Genomic DNA, 22,225 nt, shown 5'->3' on the forward strand with positions numbered 1-22,225 from the left:
CCGCGCGGGCGCCCCATGACTCCGCGCCTCGCGTCCAAACCGGAGGGGTCCGAAAGTTTATGTAGTGTATGGTAGAATTGTGTATCTTATATATACCTACAGAAAAGTCCGCGATGGCATATGTCTATATGTTAAAGATAACATACTACCTATATCCATTTTAATACTTTAAAGTATTAATTCTTATCACTTTAAATAAGTTAGAGGCTTTAAGCATTTCATGCACATTATTTTACTCATTCACACCATATAATTTAAATGAATATCTTAGGAGTAATCGCAAAAAAAATACGGACGCGAGAATAAAATTCAAGCGCCTCGCTTCGCTTGATGCGATCACCGACCCTCCCCCCGCACCGTCTTGCCTACTGTTTAGCTAATAAGCCGAACGATAACGCGCGCGTGATCCTTTAATAAACTGACTTGGAGCGAATGGAGGTGACGACTGACGACTGTGTTTTCTTTCTGGGTGTTGTTGGAAAGTTATAATTGCGTTCGATATTTTAAGGTCACATTTTTGTTTTGTATTTGTTGTCTTTAGGTAGTCGGAACATACACAGATACTTGCAAACATACTTTTATTTCATTGAGTTTTAATAATTTGTTTGTTTTTTTCTTATTGTGAATCATTTAAAACTTCATAGTCGCATTTTTGTTTCGTGTTTGTTTTCTTTAGGTAGTTAGATACCTAACTACTTACTTATTAATTAAAATTGATAGTCCTGAACATAAGTACTTTAATTTAATTCGTTTTGTTTTCACATTGTTGGTAGTTACCTATATTGTTTTAAATTTAAAGGTTTTGCATTTTTAGTTTTGAGTTCGTTTGTTGTTTTTAGATATATAGATATATCGTGAATTATTTTAAAATTAATATTATGGTCGCATTAGATGAAAGGTGATTGATTTTTTGTTTATTACGATTTAACTCAAAAACTACTCAACCAATTTTACCGAAAGCTACATCTCGTCGGAGTAACATAGGCTATTTTATATTTGCCCGTACGAAACCGGGGCGGGTTGCTAGTTAATAATAAAGTTTAAAATACAGTTTAGTTATTTGTTGAACAGACCTTGTATATTATTGTTCAATTTTGATGAAACACTTTCAGGTAGAGCTCCGTTTTGAAAGTTTGCTTTGAATATTTTCTAAACGTAATTTTCCACGCTTCAGTTGCATTACTTTGCAATAACTATATATTTATATGTATTATCATTACTGAAATACCTTTTCTGAGATCAGCTACAAGGAAATTGAAAAGCCCTTATTCATCTGGATTTCACCGTCCTATATGGTTCGCTACACACTCACCTCAGTGTAGCCACATAAGGCTTTGAGGGTATTGCTGAAATTAACAAACTTAAAGTAGGCCACGCAAGGATATTACTTTGTCGCTCCTAGTCCTATATGTGCTGGAGAGTGACTTATTAGTTTCCACCAAACGATCCCTCCCATCGCTACTATCAATTTTTCAATTAAAACTTGGTAAACAAAAGTGGCAACAAGGACGCTTAATCCCGTTTTAGAATTATGTTAGCGTTTTCGTAGTGTAGTAATAGTTAATTAATTGCTGCATCTCTCGTGAACAGGTGTAGCTCGCGATATAGACTTGATGCTGACTTTGTAACAAAGTAATTGTTATTCAGTGTTTGTTGTTTAAAGTGATCAATAATGGTTTATACTATATCGGATAAAGTGGACAAGGTCCTTGACCTGTAAGTATTATTGTTTTTTTTTTAAAGAAACGGATTATTGTGTTTGAATTAAATACATCTGATGTAATATTCTTTGATTTATTAAATAATATTAAATGTTTCAACATAATATTTATGTATGGAATATTTTTTGTTTCACAATATTTTAAACATGGGCACAAAACAAAAAAAATAAAATAGTTCGCATTACTCTTAGGCTAGTTGAAATTTGTCAAAATTCAATTTTTAGATATTTCAATATTAATAAGAAAATACTTAGTTTATGTGTTTAGTTTAAACAGAGTACCGTAAATATTCTTTTACTTAAAAATACTTATCTATCAAATATCATGAAAGTGTTTATGGAAAAGTTTGTTCATTTAGTGAATAATAACTGCAATTGTTCTCAATATAATTTTTTAACAAACATTTATATTAATAGGTTTATCAATATTTAAATAAAAATAGTGAAAATGACCAAATTATGTACAAGGATACTTTATATGGACCAGTATGTCCCTAATATGGCTATACTTAAAATTTCCTAAGAATTACAAAGCCGTCTTTACACTTTTAGATACCACTAAATATTTTGAATAGTATCTGAATGTCTTAAAATAAATTATGTGTTTCACATATAAACAAATATAGCCATATCTATGTCATAAGTAGCACAAAATGTACCAAGGTTGGGAATACATAACTTGTGCAAAAACCTAGACAGAAACTGCATCAAATTACAATGGTAATATGGATATAAACATTTTAGACAAGCAACTCAGTTTGAAAAAAAAGCTTTAACAAAAATTGTAAATGTCCCATTACAATCAAATATATAATAAGTGGATCAATAATGTAATTAAATTCTGGCAGTAAATAGTAAAATTTTTATTAGTATAAGAGTCAAAGTATACAAGATGTTAATTAAGTACTTGTACAAACTTTAAAGAATGAATCTTTGACTAATTTTAAGATAAAAAGTTCATATGAACATGGGTTCGTAATGGTTTGGTTCTTGAGATACAGAGCGTCCAAGAAATTTTATTTGGTATTTTGATTATATTTTTGTACATTAATATGGCAAGTTGACGAAATTCGGGAAACGATCATCATCAACCATCATTAGAAACTCAAATATTTACATGTTTTTTTTTTAATGTTAGAGGGCGCCGTATACAGTGTTGTACCGGGATTTAAATAATCATAACTTTTTTGTGTCGCACTGTATGTCATGTTTGACTAAACATACCTATAAACCTGCGTTGGAATTTTGTTGAAGTTGAATAATTTTTTTGAAAACAAGTGAAAAATGTGTCTTTTATTGATTGTATTGCGATGTGAAAAACTTAGATCATTTACAAGACTAAGACTAAACTACTTCTACAAATAAGTTACTAACAATTATTACGATAATTGCTGAAACAAACAAATAAATTTTTTGGGACATTCTGTATCTCAAGAACTAAGCCGATGCGGACCTCTGTTCATATGAACTTTTTATCTTAAAATTAGTCAAAGATTGTCCCTTCAAAGTTTTTACAAGTACTTAATAAACACCCTGTATAGAAGGATGTTCTTACACGCATATAAATATAACAAGGGGAAGTTGGCTCAATTAGGACAAGGTACGTTATTATATTTATTATACAGGGTGTTCCAAAAAGGTTGTGCCAAACTTCAGGATTTTAGAGGGGACATTGTGATGAAAAACTTTTGCAAGTAGACCTCTAGTCAAAAGTGAGCCGTTTCGGCTACAGAGTCATACTGATAACGAAAAATAATAAAGTTTCAAAATGACTTACTCTACGTAAAGTGAGGCTGTCATCACTCTAGGTGATAGAATGGTCAAAACTGAAAACTCATTTTTGTTCAAAAGACAATATTATAAGAAAGAGTAAACAGTGTTTTGTCTACTGGTACAAATTTATCAACAACATTGGACAGTTGATAATTTAATTTTAGTGGAAACGCAGCTATTAAGTGCTTCATATTCCTTGCAGGAAAATGGTCGAATTTACGTTTGAGGAGTATGCAGATAATATGCATCTTATTTATGACGGGGCAAGAAGCAACACTAGACAAGCTGAGCGGCTTTATGCTGAGCGATTTCCTAATCGCCGACATCCTTCCCCCCATTTAACCCCATTGGATTTTTTTCTCTAGGGTTACATCAAGTCGTTGGTGTATGAAACTCTCGTTGACAGCCAAGAGAAATTATTGGGAAGAGTGATGGCAGCATCTCTTTACGTACAGCAAGATCCGCACATCCTCCAACGGGTGCGTGATTCTATGCTTCGAAGGACCAATTTATATAACGAAGTTGGGGGTCGTCATTTTGAAACTTTATTATAATTTTTTCCTTTATCAGTAATAAAAAAATAATATGATATTGACATGTTTTACATTCAAGCAAGTCATTTTGAAATCTTATTATTTTTCGTTATCAGTATGACTCTGGAACCGAATCGACTCACTTTTGGCTAGGAGTCTCTATGCAAATGTTTTTCAACACAATGTCCCCTATAAAATCCTGAAGTTTGGCACAACCTTTTTGGAACACCCTGTATTTTATTAACACCTACCTACAACCTATAATTTAAAAATTAATGCATTTCCATATCTTCTACAAAAATGTTGAGTAGATATGTAGTATCTAAATGAAATTAATGAAATTTAGGGTCTATAATATAGTTTGTCCACGGACTACTGCCAGAAGACAAGCTCATCAAGGTTTGATTTTGGTTGTCATTCGTTTAAAAAAATCCTGCACACAAATTACTTGACCACAGATAAACATACGATGTTGCTTTATTTTTAATTTTACAAAAAAATATTATTTTAAATCTTGGTTTGCAATAAAAATATAGAAACCAGTTTCAAGTTTAACGTTTATATTAATAAATAATTAATATTTTGGAAACTAAATATTGCAAATAAAATTAAAAAAATAAATAAGGTCTCATCTCTGTAACACACACAATCTCAACTTTCTGAAATTGTTAATAACAAATTTGTATACCATTTTGTGAATTATTAGCACTACCTATTTTTCCACATTATTTTCGAAATCAAATCTATATTTATCTTTCAAATACTCCCATAACATCATATTAAAATTAAATTTGTTTCCTTTGTTCCGTCAAAAATTTTGACATGATGTTATCCTTTTCATTGAATCTCTTCCGATGTACCCATTATTCAATTTTATTTATTTTAGACAAGTGTATGAAGGTACTAAGAATGTGGAATTATAACAAAAAATAATAAAACTTAGAGACAGTAGATGAGATACAAACGAGTTATAGATAATTTCGGAAAAAACTGTGCAGTAGTAAAATTATTAATATCAAGGTCAAACTTCAAATTTGTTTTTATATTTTAATACCAAAAAAGTTCCTATTGTAACATTTTTAAATTAATAAATCCACATCGTTTTTCAACTGTTTCAAATTCTATACCGGGTGATTCAGTTTGGTATTCGCGGCCCTGTATCTCTTTTATTTTAACAAATAGCTATAACAAATATTTTGAAATCGCCGCTCAAACTCTATCAAATGACATTATTAGATCGTTTCCATGGTAACATATGTCAAAATTGCTATAGTCAACCGTTTTTGTTCAAATGGCACACTATATATTTTTTTATCAATTCTGGAAGATATTCTTTTTCTGCGTTCAGCTATATAAGGTCTATTAGTTTCATTAGACACATTGTTAGAAAAACAGCAAAAAAGATGCACACTACTTTTTGTAGCTGAAATGATAGCTAGCTGCGAAAACAAGTTACTATGTTTTTTAAAGTAACATATTTTATTTGTATTACGATAATAAGATAACAATTTAAAACAATGCTTATTTCAAATGTTCAAAATGACCTCCATTTGCTTCCAAACACAGAATAGCTCTGTTTATCACTCCCTCTCTACAAACACATTCTAGTGTTTCTTCATTTAATCTCCGAAATTCTACTCTTATTCTGTTTTTAAGGTCATCAATATCATTTAAAGGCAAAGAGTAAACTTTTTCTTCTAGGTAAGGCCAAAGAAAGAAATCTATAGGAATCAGATCCGGAGATCTATAGCAGACTATTTAACATCTTTATCGAATGTTCTTCATCTCTTACCATTCTAGGTTTAAAAACTCTTCTTTTCTTTTGAAAACCATCTGCTGCCAAATTCCTGGCTAACTTTCCGAAAATTTTATCTGATGGAAGTTGTGTCTGCGGAAAACGATGTTGGTATAAATGCCTGGCAACTTTAGTGTTCTTTCAGCACTCTCCATAAATTAAAATCATATCTAGTTTTTCTTGGTTACCATAAGTATTCATGTTATAGTAATAATTAGTTATAGATAGAATAGGTAGGTACAAAATGTCAATTATTTTGAAAAACCGTTATTTAGAAAGGTCAAAATTCAGTTGTTTCCGCAACTGGCTATCATTTTTCAGAATAAAGCTACTGAAAGTAGGGTTCATCTTTTTTGCTGTTTTTCTAGCAATTTTTCTAATGAAACTAAAGACTTCTTCATACAGCTGCAAGCAGAAAAAAATATCTTCCAGAATTGATAAAAAAAATATATAGTGTGCCATTTGAACAAAAACAGTTGCCTATAGCAATTTTAACATATGTTACCATGGAGACGATCTAACAATGTCATTTGATACAGTTTGAGCGGCGATTTAAAAATATATAGGGTTTGCTATAGCTATCTGATAAAACAAAAGAGATACGAGGCCGCGAATATCAAACTGAATCACCCGGTATACTAAAATCTAAATTTATATGCGAGAATGAGATTTTGTGAAGAATGTTTTTATAAAAAAAATCAAAAAAGGGTTTTCTTTTCTGGACAGTTATCCCTATACGCATTGTACATACGTTGGATATTTTTTTTAACTGGTACTAGGTACCTACTAAGTAATAACAACTGAAATAGTCATATGTACCTACTCATTATAGTCTGTAATTATTTATTTTTATTAGATTTTTTGGCTATTAATGTATCTACCACACTGTAAATATTTTTTTTATATAAATAAGCTCTTGTTCTAAAAGGATCAATCAAGGGGTTAAATAGATATATCTAAAATATCAGGAGAAATAACAGAAGAAATACTTAGAAGTAGTAGCGATCATACTTAGATATGCAAGGGATTCCTTATAAAAAAAATTCTTTTCACTGTGGCAAATACACTTCTAAAGACTTGTGTTGATATTTTCACACCAAAATGTATTTTTTATTTTACTGTGATCAGGAATCATCTAAAGTTTGTAAAACTGCAAGAGTGTAACTATTTGAAATAAAAGGATTATTTACCTATTTTCGTAAATGGTAAATTAGATTATTGCCTCTAGATAAGATATTACAAATGTCATGACAAACATAAAGCTTACTCGTGCTATATTGTTGATAAATATAACATTCTCAACATAAAGACAAAAAATATTGTAACGCAATTTATAAAGTATATGAGATTGCTTGTATAAATATGAGAATATTACTCTTGTCGTAAAAATAATAGGAAACCTGATGTCACTTATCACTTGATGTTACCAATAAAATGTTGCTGCGACGTATATTGAGAAATACTTTATTACTGAGATAGGTACCTAATTATCGTTTTCAACCTTACATCTTTGAGAAACTGGCATAGGTAATCGAAAAAATTTAAAAGCAAACTCTTAAATCAGATGGGTCAGTTTAAGTGGTATCAACTACACAATTTACTAATAAAAAAATTAAAAGTAAAGTAGACCCGTCTAAATTAAACTTAAACTACCCAACATTAACAGTTCCCCAGCCATTAGAACAATCAACATCTCAATTGAATTATTCAACGAAGTTATATAACGAAAGTGTAACAAATTTTACTATGCCATTTTCTGTTATCTCCTTAGATATTTAAATGAAAACATTTGATGCAGTGTCAGGGTGTCGTGAAGCGAATGGGTTGTACTTCAAGTATAACTTCCTTAGTCGAAAATGGACCGATTATTCAAATTGTTATTATTCATATTCCGGAAGAAGTTTATATAACAAGGTATCTTAATTTTTCGACGTATTGCTCACCCTATATAATGTATGCCAGTTACATTTTTACCAGGAATTGTTGACCATTTTTGACCAGGACTTGGCACTGGAAAAAATGTTCTTATGTTTTTGAACGTAAATTTTATTTTTAACAGTAATTATCCATCGACTTTTTCAAGCATTGCCTCAAATTGCCACATTGTAGAGGTTAACCCCTTTGGTCTTACAAAAATTTATCAATAATATTACACATAGCACAGATGAACATCCTCTGCCTATTTAGATATTTGTGCTGAAGTTTAATTTTTTAATAGTAAATGTCGTGTTCTTGGACACACAAGTTTTATTTTCTTCTCAAATGGTATATCGTCGTTGCGTCTTCAAAATGCGACATAATCTGGTTAAAAAAAGTCATCTTATTTTCTACAAAATCGTGACTGTCCGTGGTATAATTAAAAATAATTGTTGTAATTTTTAAATAAAAAAGAACAAGAAACAGTTTACTAACTTCACTGAACAATTTCATAAAATACACATGTCGCATTTTGACGGCGCAACGACAATATTTAATAATAATAAGTGGTAGAGAGGGCAACCTAAAATTAATTTCTGTTATAGCTTTTGAACCATTTGTGAAAATTCATTTATTTTTTATATATCATATACCATCAATAGGCTCTTGAGATTAGATTTTCAAAATTCGCTGACCATACTGAAAAAATTTATAATCTTTTGTGACCCTTCCGAAAACTTCATTCTGTAAATTTTTTATGAACCAGTGAGAAACAACATGAATTTGATTCCTTTGTCACATTTTTTTAACCAGCGTTATTATCAATATTATTTTAACAGATGGAGTATTGGTATTTCCGTTTTTTTTTTATTATTAATAATACCACGACTTTTTTTTATAAAATTCCCAGACTTTGGAACCGGCATATTTTTTACTATTTCACATAACAATATTGAAAATACCTATATGAACCAATAACAAAATAAGAAACACATGATTTTTTGGTTACGCAGTTATTGATTTCTGAAATAATGAAATTTTGATAGGACATTTCTTTTAATTAGTTTTACATGTAGCAATGAAAACAATTAAAGTGAATTTTTTGGTATTTTCGTCCTTTAAAAAATACTTGAAACAGTGGAAGATTCGCAAGATTACATATTGGTCATAATATAAAATACTGCATTTTTCAGTACCTACCTATATGAATATAGAATATAAAAATAATTAAGCAAATTGCAAATGGCCATGTTTATCTCAAAAAATTTATTTCTTTCAACTGTTATTCCTAATAACAAAATAAAATTCAAATTAAAAAAGTTTACGAATCTGCCTAATTGTTTTTTTTTACAGCCATACTAAAAACCTTGTGTTATATATTTCGCTTTTTAAACACAGCAGACCTATATCACCTACTACTTTCCACTATATTTTGAAAGCCTAACAATTCATCATCATCAGCAACATTAGAAGATACTACTGCTAATAATAGAAAAATCATAATTAATATTCAGTAACAAGAATTTTTTAACAAAAAAAAAAACTTTTTATAGATCCTTTTAGAGACAATATTATTTTTATTAAAATAAGGCAACGAAAGATTGAATATAAATGTGTAATCGTAGAACAGATCGCACTATCTATACCGGGTGTAACTTTAACTTTGGATCAGTTTTTTTAGGTCTACATGAAAACAAATCTGAAATTCGTGTTATTTTAAAGTCACCATATTTTTTTGATATCACTGTGATCGAAGCAATGAACATTAAAAAAACATTCTATCGTTTCAAAAAAAAAACGATTCTCTTGCGGCATGCCTTTAACGCACCTGGTACAAAACGGGAATGGCCGAATACCTCACTTTGTTTTGGTTATATTTTTTTTTTTAGTCTTTGACTCTGTCGATTTGGGATATAGTGTTCATTAAGTGCCTTTGTGTGATGTAGTATAATCTTATGAAGTTATTTATTTCAGTGTTCAGTGACGACACAGTGTAATTTTGTGTTTTAATTTCATGTTTTTTTTTATATTAAATACGAAAAAGACTAATCAAGAGAGAGTTGATATGATTATAGCCGACTTTTTATCAGAGATAACAGATAGTTTACGCTGACTTATAAAGTTCCCATTAAGAAAATGTTGGACAAATTCAGGGAATGAGAAATTAGGAACCAGAAATTTTAAACGCCATGGAAGAGCATCAAAGGTTACCCACAAAATTTAGTGTTATAGTATAAAAATCAGGTGAATAAACAGATTACTTATTTATTTTTGTGTATTACAATTATTATTATTGATTACTGGTTGAGTTTTCTGCTAGGTTACTTATTAAATACTGCTTCATAGTTTATCTTATTTAAAACAATTTAATTTTGTTCTTGTGGGATAATAGGGCTCGTGGCGAACACCTATTTATCAAAAGTAACGTGCCAAAGAGAAGTATCTCATGGCGAGTGGTGTGGAAACTTGTTATTTAATAACCTTCCTTTGAATATAAGATTTGACAATAATGCACAGCCCAGTTCCCAATTACGCATGTGCTGCGACTAAAGCGCACAGTTGTTTGAGATTACACTAGCTTGTTCAGTGGCAGAGTATGAAAATTACTAGAAAAAAAGTAAAAAAAAAAATAAGTTTTCACTGCGGAATTGGAAAAAATAAACTATTGATACCTGTTTCTTAAGGTCAATGAAAGCCATAAATATGAAATCCACTCAAAGTTATACACTTAATCATATGTACTCTTACAATAAAAAATGTTATTAGAAGCTATTAAAATTCAAAATATTATCTGCTCATTTTCGAAGAGAATCGACAACCAGTACTTTTAGTTACAGTAAAATCAAAACTTTAATAATGTATTTAAAGGTATATTTCCAAATAAATAATTTAGCGAGCTTATCAATCCAGTACATTACCCACATTTTGCAATGACTGCTGACAAATAAAAAGGGACTTTCTATTCTGTTTATTTTCTGCACCGCCAGCTTCATTTTTGTCTTACAAGTTAAAAGTGGTGAAAATAAATGTTCAGTGAACAATCTTCCCAGTGGAGTTTAGTTGCTGTAGCAAGTCCTAAGAGACGACAATCTACACAATATTGCATATATAAACTGGTAACAATAAACGAATTAATGTTGTTTTTATTTTACTAATTAAAATAATAGCTACAATAAAATAAAGTCTCAATTGTTTCTACGTAAAAATAATATCATTTAGTTAAATTACAAAATTTAAATAATGTAATTATTTATTTCTGTATCAAAACTTTTATAATTGAAAATTCAAATCTATTGGAAATTATTGAAAAATAGCTTCATATTAATTAAGAGATACAATTAATTCCTGGAATTAAAGATTATAAGAGAGACGCAATTGACAAGTATCTACCTACCTTTATTTCAAACTGAATAAAATTTGTATATATAACATTGACGCACTAACGATATCCTATAAAATAAAATAGAATGTAGGTACTAACAGTTTCGATTTCACGACCCAAATAAAAAAAAGATAGGAACCATTTTATTAATTAACAAAATACTAAAAAAGAGTTATTCAAATAACTATTTTATAAAAACGTTGTTATTTGGATCTACATAAAAACTTGGTTATAATTAGATACAAACAATTTTAACGAAGTAGATTTCCTTTTAAAAGTATATTTCAATAATTCCACTTTCATATACCGAGTGTCACCAAAACTACTAGACAAAGAAGAATTAAGACAACATTTGAAGTCACAGTCACTTTAACATTACTTGCTACCTCTATAAAAGCAACTCAAGCAATGAAAAAAACATTCATGTATGTATATACAGAGTGTATCAGAAAGACCTCTAGTGATTTTAGTGATTAATTAGTAATGACTAATTATTACTATTATTATTATACAAGAGTATATTATTTTTAGAAAATAAAATTATATAATAGAAATTGGAGCCCGAATGGTAAAAATCCTAACCTTAAATAAATTAAAACTTGAAATGTAATAGGAATGTGGCATAACTAGCGCCCTCTATTAAATATCCAAAAAATAATTAGACTAGCCTATTTGGCGTCCGTAAAAACCCCGGAATACCAAATTTCATGCAAATATTTTACACTTTTTGGAAATTTTCGTAAAAATTCCGTTTAAAAAAAAAATATTTTGTCGCTCGGTATCTCGAAAACAAAAAGAGATAGACATATAGTTCATAAGACAAACAATTCTTATTTTTTGTCGTACTATCACCCCCTGTATTTACGGAAAGTCTTTCTGAAACACCCTGTATAATAATGATTCAAAAACCCTAAAGTTTACACTTAAACAAAGGGCACATGCAGAAATTAAATTATAATTTGTTTTTACATTTTACGTAAACACTAAACATTTGATGAAAAAATCAGACCTTTAATATTAACAGTGATAAAATTATGTCTAATTTTTAAAATATTTGAAAAGGCCCAAGCCGTTCGCACCATTCAACTGGTTCAATTCGACAGCTTTATGCACTTTAACAATCTCAATTTGTTTATATATAGTATAATTTAAGTTTCTATCAATGGAAAGAATTTTAAAAAAATAACAAAGAAACCTTTATGCCAAAAGGGTTATTCAAGGATTATTATTTTTATTAAACTATTTTTTCTAAATCAAAAATCGCACACTGGAAAAGCAGTAAAAAATAATCATCACTGTATGATGATAAAGGCACTTCAGAAAATGTAAATATTCAAATTTAAATACTGTGTATCTGGAAAACGAGGCGTTTCCGGACATATCTTGATAGGACGTTTTTGTTATTTTCACGATCCAAATTCGAATTTTAAGTTTAGTCAATTATTTCTGAAACATCTTGTACAGTTAGCTACTAGAATACCTATGTTTGCCTTACAAAATAATGACTTTAATTTTAAATACCTGGAAAAAATAGAAACAGCTACAATTATTTATAATTGACATAATGATGAATAAGATGTGCACATAACATTTTAAGTTGACTATTTTAATCATTTGATTATAGCCATTGGGACCTTCGATTTACTGTCATCTTTAGATTAAAATTATTGTGGTAAATCTATGTACACGAAATACCACAACCAATGCATGCATTGCAAGCGTTTTATAAATAATTATATCAAAGTTACTCATTGTTATAAATACCAAAAGTATTATTTTGTCGTTATAAATAATATTGCTAACTCAACGTTTGTCTATATTTGCAATTATATTCAAATATTGTCACTAGATATTGAAATCTTTAGATCTGGGTTAACCTCATAGAATAAATTAATCTGGTGAAGCAATTACTTTATTACTCAATACCTTCAGTTTGATTTTAATAGAATGTAATAAATTGCATTGAATTCCTAACAGAATACTCGGTCAACTTCGAAGGTCATTCTGAAAAAAAATCCGTACTTTATTTACCATTCGACCTACATTTTTATAATATAAATGTCATTTTCAATTAGTTTTACGAAATTTTAATGAATAATTAGATTTGAAAAATTAATTCGTATTATATGTACTTACGTTAATTATCTCTTCTTCCCCCCCGTTAATGAATTCCTACGGAAATTAATTGTATTGTAATGTAGTGAAGTTAAAGGCTTTTCTGTCAATCCTTCGTATTCCAGATTTCCTGTTTATTACAGAAGTTTGCCTTCAGTTGCAGCTATCTGAAAGGACTGAGCGTATTGATGCTGTAAATATAGGATAGTAAATATGAGACGGAAAGGATGTAAAGTTCATTGAATACATTTCGTTCGCCGAATATGTACTCTGCGTAGTATACAGGGTATCCCGAAATTCATGCAACAAAATTTAGTCACAAATTTAGGGGACCCGTATTTTTTACTTTTGCCAAGTGGCCTCCTCTTTCGGAGTTACAGCCACCTGAAGTCTGCCCTTAAGAATAATCCTAATAATTTTTTATATCTCAGAACCCTGTTGTACGAGAATGACTAAATTTGGAACACAGGGGTTTTATGACACGTGGAATCTGATGGGGCTAAGCCATTAAATTTAGAAACTTTTTGTGTCTTTACACTTTTTTCGTAAAACGCAAAGTTTTCGAAAAAAATGTCAAAATGTGATCGAATCAGTGATGTAAAATGACCGTCATTTAAACGTCATGACGCGGTCGACCGCATCATGATAGGTTTTGTTTCTTAAATATTTAAATTATTATTATTTTTTATTACAATAAAATAAAATCACTTTATAGATACTTTTGATGATTTTATTAATGTTAATATTAAATTAATATGTATTAAATATTCATTGTCAATGCGGTAAGAAGTAAGTTTATGTTCCACCTGGTGACGTGGTGTCCTTAAAACTTAACCAATGGTAACAATTTTTTGTTTTATTACTTTTTACTTGTCATCTATAGCCAAAGAACATGTGTTTTTTGTGTTGTTTGTTTTGTAGTTTAAAACTTTTTTGATATTAATATAGTTTTGTTGATGAATTTATTAATAATAATAATATTGAGATTCAGTAATTTACATTTTAGAAAAATGACATTAAATTACATTTAAGTACTATTATTTTTCCTAACTGAAACTATGTATGACGTGTAATGACCGTCATGACCTGGTCACGAGTTTAAATGACGGTCATTTTACATCACTGGATCGAATGCATATCATGATTCGCCATTTTCCTCAAAAACATTGCGTTTTACGAAACAAATATCAATAGACAAAAAATTTTCTAAATTCAATTCTAGCTTAATTAAAAAAATAATTCTAAATAATTAAAAAAAAAATCAAATTTGTGACCAAATTTTTCTGGTTTCAAAGACAAGGGGGCCCACGAAAAAGTGTCTTAAGGGGGTTCCTCGCCAAAAAGCGTAGCACTGTGAGATTTCACATGTCATAAAACCCCTATGTACCAGATTTAGTGATTTACGTACAACATGGTTTTGAGATATAAAAAAGACTTCTTAGGGGCAGATTTCAGGGGGCTGTAACTCCGAAAGAGGGGGCCAGGTGGCAAAAAGAAAAAATACGGGTCCCCTAAATTTATCTTAAGAATTTATGACCAAATTTTGTTACATGAATTTCGGGACACCCTGTATATACGAGGTCTGTTAAAAAATAACCGAACTTTATGGATTACGCGCTATCGGAGATATTTAGTGATATGCTGTTGGCAGCATTGCGTTGCACATAACTTCCTCTGTAATCACATGTTCTTAGATTGTTGATAACTCATTTAGGTTCCGTGATAGGTATTGTTATTTGACTGCAATGGTGTTGCTGACTATTTTTAAAATGTGCGATTTTCTGAAACAACGATGCAATGTAAAATTTTGCGTAAAACTTGGGAAAACTTTTACGGAAACATTTCAACTTTTGAAACAAGCTTGCGAAGATGATGTCTGGGTCGTACGCAATGTTATGAATGGTTTTCACGATTTAAAAGTGGTCACTATTTTGCGAAAAATCAGATTACTATCCTCCCTCACCCTCCTCACTCGACAAACCTGACTCCTTGAGATATTTTCTTATTTCCGAAATTAAAATCAGTGGTGCTGAAAGGACGCCGTTGTCAGACTCTTGATGACAGCAAAGCAAATTCGTCATTTCACATAGAGCTATGAAAGTCTGCTTCGTGAAACGTAAAACCGCTGGGAAAAGTGTGAATAGGGGAGGGGAGTACTTTGAAGTAGACAAGGACAAATAATGTATAAAATTATTATAAAGTTTGAAAAAATAAATTTCGGTTATTTTGTGAATTTTAGGTACATATTTTTTAAAAATGTACTAAGTACATTTTTTTTTGAAAATGTACTAAGTGTTGAAAAATCATTAATATTTTTCGCTACATATTTTTTAAAGAAGTACTAAGTTTTGAAAAATCGTCGATATTTTTCTCTGAACAATTCAAACATTTTTTCTCAGTTCAAGATTTTCAATAGAAAATTATGTGTTTTCACACAAAATATGTTTTCATAATAGTTTAGCACCTCCGTTGTTATTGGAGATGCAGTGAATTACCAAAGTACAATTCTTCTGCTGATTGATACATGGAAAAACAAATTAAAATCACGTTTCTGAAAATTAAAAAAAAAATTGAATTATTTTACACTCTAGGTATATAGGGTATCCCACGGAGAACTGCGTCGATCGATATCTAGGAAAGTACTGCTCCGAAAAATTAGGGTGTTCCATTTAAGTTAACAAAGTTATAGCTGTTTGAAGTTATCAAAATGTAACAGCAAAAATGAAACACATAATATTAAATGTTTTAATTTGTTAGTATACCATAATTTAGCGTTACCTATGCCCTTTACAGGTACCAAAAATCCGCTTGATATCATGCTCCTGAGAAGAGTTACTAGCATCTGCGCGAACTCTTGCATCTGTCAAATTTTTATTTTTTTTTTTAAATTAATATCTCAAAATTTATAACTCCTAGGTATAGGGAATATTTAATGTAGTGACCCTCAAATTTCACGTAGAATCCGAAAATGCAATAATATATATATTTGCACAGTTAGCACTCATCAAATTAGATATATATATATATATATAGATCTGGGTTAACCTCATAGAATAAATTAATCTGGTGAAGCAATTACTTTATTACTCANTATATATATATATATATCTGGATATCATAGCAACCAAGCATTTGTATTTTTAATTTGCTACCAATGAACATTAATATAGAATATACAGTATAGTAGCATAGTAAAAGTTATCTGCACGTAACATTTGAAGCCAAGGCAATCATTGAAGTGTTGATGATTTCATTACAATTTAACTTGAGTTTATGATATGTTATTTTAATGTGATCCCACTCGCAAAGTCTTGAAGATAATAATTAAAGAAGCGCCGCTACTTTTCCAAGGCAACTTAAAGTTGTAATTGATTATGTAAGGGAGAACATTAGTTTAACGTAATTATGAATTTATGTGTCGTACATCCTGTACCATTCTATCATATAATTATTTTTATTCCTAAACCAACACATCGAGTAATGAGCTAATTCGTCGTACTTGTTTAGTTGCTTAACAATAAAACAAGTGTTTGCAAAATTTTTACTTTTAGACAACGTGATAATATAATAAATTTAGTGATTTGAGAGGTACCTACCATTAAATTTTAGAACAAACAAGCATACAAAAATTTTATGCAATGTTTCAAACGTCTTATTATGTCTGATTGTACTAAATTTTGGTCTATATAGCAAAAAATCATTCAAGCATTTCAAGTAGAGAGAAATTAAATGATATTCAATATAACAATACAAACCATTGTAGGTGAATTGGATACTTACTGTCGCAGTGTTTTTGTAACTTTTGACTTTAGCTACGAAAATAAAAATAATGAATAGTGATAATTATATAGATACATACAGAAAACCATTTAATCTGATTTTTTTTCAATGTTTTTAAGAAACTAAAATGCAAAAAGACCTATGGTACTGATTCTATACCTAGTTTTGTTGTAAAGGACTGTGGCCAAATTGTTACTCCTTTGTTGTTTATGTTTAATCTTTCATTATCTACAGCGACATATCCGCACAGTAGAGAATGGCAGGTATTTGTATACAGGGTGGCCAAATGAAAACGAAACAGAGCCATTTTCAGGAACTGCGTCAAGATTATAGAAAAACGCTCAGACCCGTCGATTTTAGATTAAAGGGGGACATTCTTTGCTGGCATTTTTAACTATGTCACTTTCACCCCCAAGCAAGGGTAAGCATCACCCCAAAATATTTAAATGGCATTGGGGGTTAAGTAATATTTTTAAAATTTAAATTATGTTTAGTTGCTTACTTACTACTTAATTGATTAATTAATGCATAATGCGGAGGAGCACCGTTCTGTTGAAAAATCAAATGATCTTCATCATACTCTGGAACATTTTCAATAATATAAGTCAAGGCAAGGTCAATAGCGTCTTCCAGTAATTGTAAATACATTTGGCCGGTCAAATTACCAGGTAGAAAGAAAGGACCCACCAGCCGGTCACCGAAAATTCCAGCCCATACATTTAATTTTTCCGGTGCATGCATCTCGTGAAAAACTCTTGGGTTTAAATCAGACCAATAGCGGCAATTGTGACGATTTACCGTCCCGTTCAAGAAAAAATTGCATTCATCAGAAAAACAGATGTTAAAAAGGAACTGTGGATCGTTCCCTGCTCGCTCACTCATTATTTCGCAAAATTGCAAACGTCGGTCATGATCATCCTCATGAAGTTCCTGGACTAAATGTATTTTGTATGGATATAATTTATTCTTCTTCAAAATGGTGTGTATGCTAGTTCGATTGATCCCAGACACAGATGCCAGCTGCTTGATGTTGTTCATTAAATAGCTGAGCTTTTCTATTCGCACATTTATTGTTCATAAAGTCAAGCCAAATGATATCTACCCTTTCCGCAGTGGAATAAACCATAGTATTTAATTTTCAAAAACACAATTAAATAAACTATGAACCAACGCTTCCAAATAATACTAGAAAATAATTTGGAATCCACTAATTTTAAGTTCATTGTGTGTGTACAGCATTCATTTCTGTTTTTTACAATTGTGTTATTTTTACGAAATTGATAACAAATCGCCAAAGACCAATGTAACGCAAGAAATACAAATTTATACCATTGGCGTACTTAACTCGAATGACTGACATTTTTACCGTTACTAATTGTTTGTACATAAATAAGTTTCAACTTAAAACAACAAAATAAAAATTCTTAATAAGTATTGGGCGGAATAATAAAATTTAAAGTCTGTAGTAAAGAGAATTGTAAGAGCTTTAAAAATAAATATTACTCAACCCCCAATGCCGTTTAAATATTTTGGGGTGATGCTTACCCCTTGCTTGGGGGGGGGTGAAAGTGGCGGAGTCAAAAATACCAGCAAAGAATGTCCCTCTTTAATCTAAAATCGACGGGTCTGAGCGTTTTTCTACAATCGCAGTTCCTGAAAATGGCTCTGTTTCGTTTTCATTTGACCACCCTGTATATTTACGTTTCAGCTAAAAATATTTTTCTAGCCGAATCAATATATGAACCCATTGTGACGTGTGGTATTTTTGTCGTTCGTCACTATGACGCCTGAGCGGCGGCGGTTTCCTCGGGCGCCAGTTTCTGTTTAAAGTGCAGAAACACCACTACGCGGGCGGCTGCAGTGAAGAAACGGTATGCCCAGAGGGTCGAGAGAGAGTTAGACTTCACACAGGAATAAAAGTCACACAGTTCGTATATATTTACATTTATTTAGTCCAATTCTACCTATTTACACTTTGATACTCTACATCTATGGCTAAACGGTGGCAAGTGGCTATGGTTATATACAGGAGGTTACTACGAAGAATGGTAAAATAACGGTGCGGTGTTAAGCGGTGACCTGACGGAAGCAATGCATACAGAATTTGCGGCACTAGCAAAACAAGCGTGAATATGACGGCAAGCGGCGTGCAGATACCAGGGGGCGGGGTGAGGAAGCAACGAAGCTAGCAAGAGCTAAAAGCTATATATATACTACAGGCTTGGCTACTATCTCTAAAAATAAACAGAAATACAAGTAAAGAATAACAAGTTTCCGTGGCCCTGGTATGCGGCTGGCAGGCTGAAACAGACAAAAATGATTAGCGCCGACCTGCGTTTCAACTCATAGAACGGATAGGAGGGGGAAAGCAACACCCTATGACTTGAACGCGCAGCGGGGTCAAGTACACCGGATAATTGCAACAGTGCACCCAACCACGGAGTCGGACGGACGAAGAACAGTATGGTTAATGACGACCTGCGTTTCGGCTCATAGAGCGGATAGGAGAGGCGAAGCAACACCCTATGACCCGAACGCGCAGCGGGGTCAAGTACACCGGATAATTGCAACAGTGCACCCAACCACGGAGTCGTACAGACAGATCTGAAAGAGAAATATATGGTTAGGGCCGACCTGCGTTTCAACTCATAGAGCGGATAGGATGGGGAAGCAACACCCTATGACCTGAACGCGCAGCGGGCCTAAGTACACCGGATAATTGCAACACTGCACCCAACCACGGAGTCGGCTAGACCGATCTCTGAAAAGAAATATAATTAAGGACGACCTACGTTTCGACTCATAGAGCGGATAGGAGGGGGGAGCGACACTCTATGACCCGAACGCGCAGCGGGGCTAAGTACACCGGATAATTACAACAGTGCACCCAGCCACGGAGTCGTACGGACGGATATCTGGAAATACAAAGTATGATTAGTACAAACGGACAGTAGCCAAGTCTTTACCTATATTTCCTAAACCTTGCAAGAGACTTGTGCGTTAAATATGCGCAGAACCTAACTTACTTCGGTGCTGCTCGGATTGGACGGCTTCTGGTGATGACAGTTCCTGAAGTGGTTGCTGGCGGCTGCGCGGTGCTGTCAGGCTGGACTTAGCGAAATCTCAGCAATTCCTATTGGTGACGTATTTTGGGCTGGAACGGCTCGACTGATTGCGACGGCGGCTGGTGAGGAGCTGAATTTCCAAATTCAGCTTATTTTCTAAGTTCCTTGTCTGGGAACGTGCGGCTGCGCAATTCTTCTAGGCTGGACTTGTAAAATTTTACCTACTTCCCCGGTGACGTCTCGGCTTGCTCGAGTTGTTCTCAGGCTCGACTGGTCGCTTCGGCGGCTTGTGAAGGAACTGAATCTCGGACGGCAGCTTGTTTGCTGTATTCGTACGGCGGATCCTGGCGGCTGCGCAGTTTCCTCAGGCAGGAGTTAGTGAAATTCTTACCAATTTCTTACTGGTGACGTAGGTCTTACTTGGAACGGCTGACGGCTCGACTGAACTCTACGATGCCCCGTGGTGAACTGAAACTCTTGCGGCGGCTTAATTCCTAAGCCCTGGCGATGCTTCGGCAGCGGCTGCGTAGTACTCCTAAGACGAACTTGTAAAATTCTTACTCAGGTGGTGGTGACGTATTGCTAGCTAGACGGCAGGCTGGAGCTCGGCACGACTGGTCTCGATGCTGGCTGGCAGACGACTAACATATGCTGTTGGAATTTGCAGGACATGGGCTTGGCGCTATGTGGTGACGGACGGCGTTTGAAATGCCAAAAATAATGCCGGTGCGGTAAACTATATTTATTAATAAAATTAATGAAAAGAAAACAAATGTGGGGTGTCGGAAAAAGATTTCGTTACACCATTGTATGTGAAAGTCTAATTGATCTAGTTCATCAGTCATTGATAGTCAAGGATAAGTTGATGTTTTACACATATATTTTCGAAAAGCCTTTGATTAAATTGATCATTATACAGGGTTGTCCGAATTTTATACAGGAAACTTCGAGGACAGATAGACTTCTTTAAAATAATAGATGTTTGCCTTATGAACATAGGTCTAGAACGGCGTCGTTTTGGAGATAAAGGGTGTTGAGGTTTAAAAAAGATTGATTTTTTGTTTATATTTTCGGAAGTTATTAACCGATCTCAATAAAATCTGGTACAGATAATGTATGATAACAGGCATTGCATTCCCTAAATTATAAGCTCAAAAAGTTCAATCAGTAGTGTACAACTGGAAGGGGTCACCCCTTTTTTTATAAAAAAAAACCTACACCACAGCATTTTTTATAAGTTATTCTAACTATCACAAAGTCGTAAAATATGTATCTTGAATTTTTTCCCTAAGACTCGCCGTTCTCAAGTTAGTCATACCAATATAAACCCCTTGTGACAGACACTTTTAACTATATACAGTATACAAGAATATTTAATAATAATAATAATAATAATAATAATAATAATAATAATGATAATAATAATAATAATTTGCAATTTGTAAGCACATCAACAAAATTCTTTACACTTATTTCCACATCACCTCCTGTGAGGTAGAGTTCCGGGCACGTTTTAGTTCTCCCGAGGCCGAATCCACGATCTTTACAAATAAGAACAATTTAAATCAAAATAATAGTAAATATACGTTTACCAAACAACTAAACAAGAAACAAAATTAACATTACGTATTTGCAACAAATGCAAATCACCCACATTGATACACTTCTGATATCTTCTATTGATGGAAGTAATTGAAGCTAATATTATGTGGTGATCTTCTTTTAATTCATTACACCCGTCTTCTATTCCTGCAGTTGTGGTCTGTATCAACGAGGGTAGAGTAAACTTTACTTTTCAATTAACCTCAAACATAGAAGTCCAGGGGTTTAGATCTGGCGACCTGCCTGGCCAAGACACTGGACTGTCTGCACCGTTATGGTTGACATTGGTATTTGGTCTTCTACCTATCCATCGCTCCACGCAATTTTCATTAAACCCTTCTTGTATTATTCTCCCAGAACGCGAGCATCATCCATTTGTATCCAGCTATTTTATCGTATATTTCATGGAGCTTCCTCTAATAATAATTTCAATATGGTCGATAGCCGCACGGTTTAAGGCGTCAGTCCTAGATCAGCTATGCTAGTACGGAGGATTGACACCCTCCGTGCAGGTATGCTAGGGTGGAAGAATGTTGGCTTGGG

The 22,225-nt window shown here is 32.4% G+C and overlaps 1 protein-coding gene across 1 annotated transcript in view; it reads left to right on the forward strand.

The window, feature by feature from the left end:
• The first annotated feature begins 1,474 nt into the window (after window positions 1-1,474).
• The window catches only part of LOC108907287 (UNC93-like protein), a 146,820-nt gene continuing 126,069 nt past the window's right edge, over window positions 1,475-22,225 (forward strand). Inside the window, exon 1 of the mRNA XM_018710897.2 lies at window positions 1,475-1,716. Coding sequence (XP_018566413.1) covers window positions 1,673-1,716 — 44 coding nt within the window. The 5' untranslated portion in view covers window positions 1,475-1,672. The remainder of the gene's footprint in view (window positions 1,717-22,225) is intronic.

This window comes from Anoplophora glabripennis, unplaced genomic scaffold, assembly GCF_000390285.2.
Source record: "Anoplophora glabripennis isolate ALB-LARVAE unplaced genomic scaffold, Agla_2.0 scaffold190, whole genome shotgun sequence".
Lineage (NCBI taxonomy): Eukaryota > Metazoa > Arthropoda > Insecta > Coleoptera > Cerambycidae > Anoplophora > Anoplophora glabripennis.